This window comes from Acanthochromis polyacanthus, chromosome 17 (assembly GCF_021347895.1).
Source record: "Acanthochromis polyacanthus isolate Apoly-LR-REF ecotype Palm Island chromosome 17, KAUST_Apoly_ChrSc, whole genome shotgun sequence".
NCBI lineage: Eukaryota > Metazoa > Chordata > Actinopteri > Pomacentridae > Acanthochromis > Acanthochromis polyacanthus.
Window position 1 is genome coordinate 38,554,864 of NC_067129.1, and position 8,513 is coordinate 38,563,376.

Genomic DNA, 8,513 nt, shown 5'->3' on the forward strand with positions numbered 1-8,513 from the left:
ACCTGTTTTGTATTTTACCCATGCACTTTGGATGAATGAACAGAAATTTGTAATGAGAGATTTTTTGTCTATAATCTACAGAGACTTTATTCAGTGTTCAGTGCACACTTTTGTTACACACATTTTGACAGATAAGCAGTTGTGCTTTTCAAGCAGATTTTAGTCAGAAACATCAGTAGCATATGTTTTTTTTTACTGTTACACCAATCTAGGTAGATAAACTGCACTACTGCAGCAGACATATTATTGAAATGTGCTTCTATTATGTGTCTACATACACTGCTCACAAATAGTTATTCAACTTTTGGGTGAAATTGATGGAAAATATAAAAAGTGCATGCTGTAGTGATATATCATAAAAGTAGGGTATTTAACTAGAAACATGCAATAGTGATTTCCTCATCTCAAAAAAAATTATTGAATCAAAAGCTAACAACAGTGGAGGGTATGTCACAATAAAAATGTCTCAGTTTGGACAGAACAGCAGCCTTCAGCTGAAATCCAGTACAATTGTGTCCCACCAGTGGCGTGATCATGGATGTGTCCAGGCAGCAGCTGACCTCTGCCTCGTAATTAGCCTTAAGACCAGCTATAAAGATAAACATAGATATTATCATTATCATCAACATATGGTGCATGTGTTTAACCTTTAAGCTATGTAGGGATGCAAATGTAGTCGAAGCTAAGTAGCTAAGCTAATGCTAACACGTTCAGTGTTCAGAATCAAAACATCTCTAAAAATTACCTGTTTTCTCAAACGTAGTCGCCGTTCCCTGTGACAACCATGAAGACAGATAGATAATCACAGAAGAGCTCATCTGAAGAGCAAATGTCCAATAAGGTTCCTGTTTTTGTTTGCCATGTCCTTCCAGGGCTCAGTAGGAAAAAGTCTGAATATATGGAATGAAACTTTGAATAGATGGAATGAAAATCTGAACATTCTATATTCCGACTTTCATTATATATATATCAAGTTTCATTATATATATATCGACTTTCATTATATATATATCAAGTTTCATTATATATATATCGACTTTCATTATATATATATCAAGTTTCATTATATATATATCAAGTTTCATTATATATATATATCGACTTTCATTATATATATAATTTCCTAAACGTGCATCCGGAAAGTATTCACAGCGCGTTACCTTTTCCACATTTTGTTATGTTACAGTCTTATACCAAATCGGATTCAATTCATTTTTTCCCTTAAAATTCTACACACAACACCCCATAATGACAACATGAAAAAAGTTTTTTTGAGATTCTTGAAAATTTATTAAAAATAAAAAACTAAGAGACCACATGTACATAAGTATTCACAGCCTTTGCTTAATACTTTGTTGATGCACCTTTGGCAGCAATTACAGCCTCAAGTCTTTTTGAATATGATGCCACAAGCTTGGCACACCTATCTTTGGGCAGTTTTGCCCATTCCTCTTTGCAACACCTCTCAAGCTCCATCAAGTTGGATGGGGAGCGCCGGTGCACAGCCATTTTCAGATCTCTCCAGAGATGCTCAATTGGATTCAAGTCCGGGCTCTGGCTGGGCCACTCAAGGACATTCACAGAGTTGTCCTGAAGCCACTTCTTTGCTATCTTGGCTGTGTGCTTAGGGTCGTTGTCCTGCTGAAAGATGAACCGCCGCCCCAGTTTGAGGTCAAGAGCGCTCTGGAGCAGGTTTTCATCCAGGATGTCTCTGTACATTGCTGCATTCATCTTCCCCTCTATCTTGACTAGTTTCCCAGTTCCTGCTGCTGAAAAACATCCCCACAGCATGATGCTACCACCACCATGCTTCACTGTAGGGATGGTATTGGCCTGGTGATGAGCAGTGCCTGGTTTCCTCCAAACAAAACGCCTAGCATTCACACCAAAGAGTTCAATCTTTGTCTCATCAGACCAGAGAATTTTTTTGCTGATGGTCTGAGAGTCCTTCAGGTGCCTTTTGGCAAACTCCAGGCGGGCTGCCATGTGCCTTTTACTAAGAAGTGGCTTCCGTCTGGCCACTCTACCAAACAGGCCTGATTTGTGGATTGCTGCAGAGATGGTTGTCCTTCTGGAAGGTTCTCCTCTCTCCACAGAGGAACGCTGGAGCTCTGACAAAGTGACCATGGAGTTCTTAGTCACCTCTCTGACTAAGGCCCTTCTCCCCCGATTGCTCAGTTTAGATGGCCGGCCGGCTCTAGGAAGAGTCCTGGTGGTTCCAAATGTCTTCCATTTACGGATGATGGAGGCCACCGTGCTCATTGGGACCTTCAAAGCAGCAGAAATTTTTCTGTACCCTTCCCCAGACTTGTGCCTCGTCACAATCCTGTTTCGGAGGTCTACAGACAATTCCTTTGATTTCATGCTTGGTTTATGCTCTGACATGCACTGCCAACTGTGGAACCTTATATAGACAGGTGTGTGCCTTTCCAAATCATGTCCAATCAACTGAATTTGCCACAGGTGGACTCCAATTAAGCAGTAGAAGCGTCTCAAGGATGATCAGTGGAAACAGGATGCACATGAGCTCAATTTAGAGCTTCATGGCAAAGGCTGTGAATACTTATGTACATGTAATTTCTTTGTTTTTTATTTTTAATAAATTTGCAAGACTCTCAAAAAAACTTTTTTCATTTTGTCATTATGGGGTGTTATGTGTAGAATTTTAAGGGAAAAAAATAATTGAATCCGATTTGGAATAAGGCTGTAACATAACAAAATGTGGAAAAAGTGAAACGCTGTGAATACTTTCTGGATGCACTGTATATATATATATATATTATAAATCAAGTAAAACTATTACAAGTGGAGCTTATGAGGTTAAATCCTCTCAACCCCAAAAGTCACTGGTTGCTTTGAATGACGTGGAACTTTTTTTTAATTTGCTCGAATTCTACCACTTATCTGGTATGAACTGTAAGAACAGATAAATCACCTGATTTAGAACAATGACCTCTGATAGAGTCTCCTGAGGCTAACTGGGACCAGACAGAGTGATTTACATAACCCCAGTGAAAGAAAGACAAAGAAGAGCTGACACCTCATCTGGAACAGGGAAACCAGAGTCCACACCTGGAGCCCAAGAGGAGAGATTAACAGACAGCATCTGGTGGCCGAGATTTGCCCTGTGGGGCTCAGTCTGGCACAGACTAAGGGTGCTTTCACACATACGCGTTTTGGTCCGCTTAAAGCGGACTGGAGTCCGCAACACCAGCAAGTAGGGTTCGTTTGGGCTGGTGTGAAAGCAAACCAGATTTTTTTGGTGCAGACTAAAGAACCGGAGGTGGTCTCGGTCCACTTCTATGTGAACTCCAGTTCGGGTCGCTCCTGGTGAGAACACAAACCTGTCTCCATTCGGACCGACTTGATGGCGCAGCAGACTTTTTGGTCTCGCTTCCGTAGCAACCTGCACGGGGAATTTTGGGATAACGATAACGTCTTGCAATGCATCTTCTCCGTGCCAAAAACAACTGTGTAATGTTCTCGTACCGAATGCGAGCTTAATGCTGGAACAACAGCAGTATTTGTGCTTGCTGCATAAAGCAATGATACGAATATATGGCAACAAGAAAGAACAGGAGAACATAGTTTATTGTTTACGAATAAACCTCGATCCATGGAATAAACACAGCCTGTTGTTTTCTTCCGGGATTTTTCCCTCTTCACATGCTGCGCCAATCAGCGTTCACCTACGTCATCTAAAACACCTTATTTTTGTGAACAGCGCCGCCAAACAACTGGGGGCAGATATAACATTCATCGTAGTTGGTTCAACTGTGAAAACACTGGTGTGAATGCGAACCGAACCAGTTGAAAATAGCAACATTGTAACAACTTTTGGGTCCAAACGAACCACTCTAACGGACTAACAGGTGTGAAAGCACCCTAAAAAGGCAACAAGGGACCCAGAGGATCCACTGACCACAGAGACAGAAGTTCGGGTTGAGTGCTATGACATCTGGGCAAGGGACACTACTATGTAGGCAATAATGGAGAAACCTGGAGGGTAGATGATGGGGAGGAACGGCCTATCAGAGCTAAAACTGAGTGGTGTTCTGTCAGTGGACTTTTGTGCTAGACATGGATTGGCTGTAACAAACACCCTGTTTGAGCATCAGGTGGTTCAAAAGTGTATGTAGTACCAGAGCACCTAAGGGAAAAGATCAATGATTGACTTTGTTGTCGTGTTGTCGGACCTTCGGTCGTATGCTTCAGATACTCATATAATGAGAGGAGCAGAGCTGTCAACAGATCACCATCTGGTGGTGAGTTGGATCTGATGGTGGGTGAAGCTGCCAGCCAGACCTGGTAAACCCAAACTTGTGGTGAGGGTGAGCTGGGAACATCTGGTGAAGACCCTGCCTGTGGGGTCAGAAGTAGCTATCATTAGCTGTGGTCAGAAGGTCCAACAACCTAAAAACCTGCTGGTTGTTCTCCTGAAACAGCAGACAGGTACCAGCTGTCCAGAAGGGCTGCAGCTGTGGCAGTTACAGAAGCTAAAACTTGGATGTGGGTGGAGTTTGGTGAGGCTATGGAGGAGGACTTTGGAGAAGGAGGCAGACCCTAAAAGGAATCTTTGCCCATGTCCATGGTAGAGGTCGCCGAGGTAGTCAAGAAACTCCTCGGGGGCAAAGCAGCAGGTATGGTTGAGATTCGCCTAAGATGAGGGGTGGTGGTTCCCATTTTTAATAAAAAGGACTTCAGAGGGGCGCCCCAGTAGCTCAACAGGTTTAACGGGCTACACATAAACAGGGGCTGTAGTCCATGGGTTTGAGTCTGACCTATGGCCATTTGCTCCATTTCCTTCCCCCACTCTTCTCCCCATGTTTCCTGTCTGTCTCTGTACTTCCAGCTGTAACAAAGGCTGAATAAAAGCCCTAAACTAACTTCATAAAAAGCGACTGCAGAGTGTGCTCTAATTACCGAGGTGTCATTACTCAGTTTCCCTGGGAAAGTTTTCTCCGGGAGGCTGGAAGGGAGGCTCCTACTGATTATTGAACCTTCTAGAAAATCTATGATTATTTTTATGGCGCGTATAATATAGTATTATCATCTTAATGAAAAAGGATAATAACCTGGAACAATATGAGCCTCGCTCTGCAAGCAGATGCTTTAAAGTGTTTGGATGTGTGTAAAAATGTTCAACAGATCTGTACAACATTGATGCAGCAGACACATTAAAGTCTGAATAAGCTGATCTGTGGAGTCACAGCAGAGAGGCTGGTGTTCAGGTTGTTCATTTTTTTAGTTCTTTAGCTCCATCTGCTGTTTGATTTTCATTCCTGTATTCTTAATGTTCTTTTGAGGAAGCGAGAGCAAACTACACCTGATGCTCTTGATATTATTGATGTTCTGTGTGTGTTCATGTAATTTATTCTTCTTAATCTTGTGTGTCGTTGGTTTCAATCACAGTCCTTCATTTCTTTGCACACAACAACAAGTTTTATTTTTGTTACAGTTTTTAACATACAGTCAGGTCAATTATTTCATATTTAAAACACAAAAAATGGAAAACATTCAGTAAAATATTTTGTTAGACTCCACCACAGATTGTTTGATGGATAATTCTGATTCAAAGTTCATTCCTAAATACATAAAGATCTAATTACTGTTCATTAAACTGTGATTTTTCAGATCATTTGACTCTCTTGGAGACACAAACTGCTCTTATGAACCAGATGAACCAGTATGATGAAGCTGGTGTGTCTCAGCAGAAAAACACGAATCAGAATCTACAGCTGATCAAACATGTAGATTTATTACAGTTACAACTAGAATGGGTCATTCCTGGAGAAATTAAGAGTGTGATTGCTGAAAGCTGCCACGACTTGTCTGCATGGAGTGATAAAGTTCAACACATGTACAAGTGAAAGCTGGTATTCAACCTCCAAGCTGATGATTCCAGAGAAAGCTGCTCCTTCAGCAGAGAATCACTTTATTCTTCTACTCAGTGTGACTGACCGGAGTGATGATCAGAGGAGCAGAGTTTTTACCCGTATTATTATTATGTGGATTTAAGAACGGGTAGAGTGGTTCAGTGAAAGAGCAGCCTGTAAAGGAGTAGATGTGATCTGCATTGTCAGCATCATAGAAGGAGACCAGACCCTCCTCATAATCCACAAACACTCCCACCTTCTTATACGGTGCCAGAACAGAGAGACGGACATAAGGATCAGCAGAAGCTTTGTATACTTGGTTCTCGAAACCCATCCTCCAGAAACCACACTGAGGACTCAGTAAGACTAGTTCCTTCCTGTTGACTGACTGTCTGGCCACACCTACATCCCATCCAGTCTTCCCTTTCACCTGAACCTCAAAGTAAAATCTGCCTGAAGAGAAACTCTGTTTTCCAAAAACATTCGCCCAATGAGTAAATCTCTCTGGATTGTTGGGAAGATTCTTCTTCACACCATAACTTACTTGTTTCCCATCATCAGACAGGATAAGGTTAGGTTTTGCTGTATCAGGATCCAGAGTCACATCCACTGCAAACTTCTTGATCAGCTTCAGTTTGATCTTCTTCATGACTTCTGTCAGCGTCTCCTCTATCTGAGCTACAGCTCTCACCACAGTCCCCTCATATGATGGAGAATGAACAGTGACCTCCATCAAGTCCTCGGTGGGTGCAGCAGCTTTCAGGGCCCTGAAGCTTTGGAGGAGGTGGAGGTGGTCTTCAGAGTCTGAGAGCTGCTTTATCTCAGAGCTCCTCTTCATCAGCTCAGAGATTTGTTGCTCCAGATGTTGGATGGAGTCTTCAGCCTGTTCCTCTGCTGCTTTCTGTTGGTCTTCCACCTCCTTTATCAGCTGCTTCAGGCGTCTCTCAACTATCTCCTTCAGAGCCGTGAAGACCTGAACACCTTCTGCTTTCTGTCCGTCTGCAGCATCATTACTGATCCTCAGAGACTCTCTGATCTCAGAGATCTTCAGGCGTCTCTTCTGGATCATCTGCTGAACTTCAGCATCTGTCTTCAGCAGCTCTGCCTTCTGTTCTTCATATTCTTCCTTCAGAGGAACAACCTGGTGAGTCTTGTGGTCTAAAACAGAGCAGAGCAGGCAGATACATGTGTGGTCGGTCCGACAGAACAGCTCCAGAGGTTTGTCATGTTTCAGACACATCCTGTCTTCCAGGTCCTCCACAGGATCCACCAGCTGATGTCTCTTCAGGACTGACTTGGTCAGATGGAGCTCCAGGTGAGTCTCACAGTAGGAGAGCAGACACACCAGGCAGGACTTCAGGGCCTTCAGCTTGGTTCCAGTGCAGATGTCACAGAGAACTTCTCCTGCTTCCGCAGCTTGTTGCTCTGAGCTACTGGTTTCCTGTTGAGCTTCACGTCTGAACACAGCGACCATCTCAGAGATAAAAGTGTTGATGTCCAGTTCAGGTCTGGTCTTAAACTCCTTTTTACAGATGGGACACTGGCAGATGTCACTAATGTTCCAGTGATCAGTGATGCAGTTTTTGCAGAAGTTGTGTCCACATGGTGTGGTGACTGGATCAGTGAACACATCCAGACAGATGGAGCACAGGAAGTGATCCTCAGTCAGCACTTTGTGGGCAGCAGACATGTCTGTACTCTGAACAGAAGAGGAAAAAGCACATTAGATATTACTGAACTGCAGTAACAAATACAAACACTGTTTAAATCTATGGTTTAATTTACTCAAGTTGTTTAAATGATCATTAGTCTGAAATTTAGACTTGATATAAGTTAAGCTACATCGGCCTATCAGACCAAGCTGTTGGCTGGTTCTAAAATTATCTCACCAATCGTAAGCTGTGTGTGCAGCTCAGTGGTCTCTCCTCTAGCGTTATTCATGTTACCAAAGGTGTACCACAAGGTTCTGTCTTTGGACCCACTCTCTTTACCATTAATGTCAACGATGTGGGTCAAAACAAACGAGTCTGTTCATCTTTATGCTGATGACACAATCATTTACTGCTGAGAGAACACTGCTGTCCTTGTTTTGAATATCTTCAGTCAGCATTTGACATCATTCAGTCGAATCTGTTACACCTCAGACTCGTGTTAAATGCTGACAAAACCAAAGTTCTGTTGTTTTCTGGTCAAAGAAGGTATCTGAAGTTCTCCCTGGTGTTACAACTGCACAAGCACCCCTCTTCCAAATGCCTCGGCATCACAGTTGGTGAAAGCTTCTGTTTAAAACCCACAATGAAAATCTTTCATAGAAGTTGAAACAAGTATTGGGGTTCTTTTTCTGGAACAAATCCTGTTTTTCTTTTAATGCCCAGAAACGGCTTTTTGCCTGTTGTTGATTACAGAGATATTTTTACATGAATTCCTTAACGCACTCTCTCAGACTGTTGGATGCTGTTTGTCATGGAGCTCTTAGATTTATGACGGACTGTAAACCTCTCATTGCATTTTATACTGCTTGGTTAACTGGTCATCACAGTTAATGCCCGACTTCTCCACTAGTATTACTTCATTTACAAATCCATCCTTGGTCTGCTGCCCACATATGTATTTATCCTCCTACATGTCACGTAAACA

At 42.5% G+C, this 8,513-nt stretch overlaps 1 protein-coding gene across 1 annotated transcript; it reads right to left on the reverse strand.

Moving 5' to 3' along the window:
- Positions 1 to 5,458: 5,458 nt before the first annotated feature.
- On the reverse strand, positions 5,459 to 7,569 carry LOC127530491 (E3 ubiquitin-protein ligase TRIM21-like). The gene has a single exon (XM_051937322.1). The coding sequence runs from the start codon at positions 7,564 to 7,566 to the stop codon at positions 5,944 to 5,946; it is 1,623 nt and encodes a 540-aa protein (XP_051793282.1). The 5' UTR covers positions 7,567 to 7,569; the 3' UTR covers positions 5,459 to 5,943.
- Between the last annotated feature and the right edge of the window lie 944 nt (positions 7,570 to 8,513).

What these genes read in the sequence shown, in the direction of transcription:
- LOC127530491 (XM_051937322.1), bottom strand. Translation starts at nt 7,566, where the DNA reads ATGTCTGCTGCCCACAAAGTGCTGACTGAGGATCACTTCCTGTGCTCC.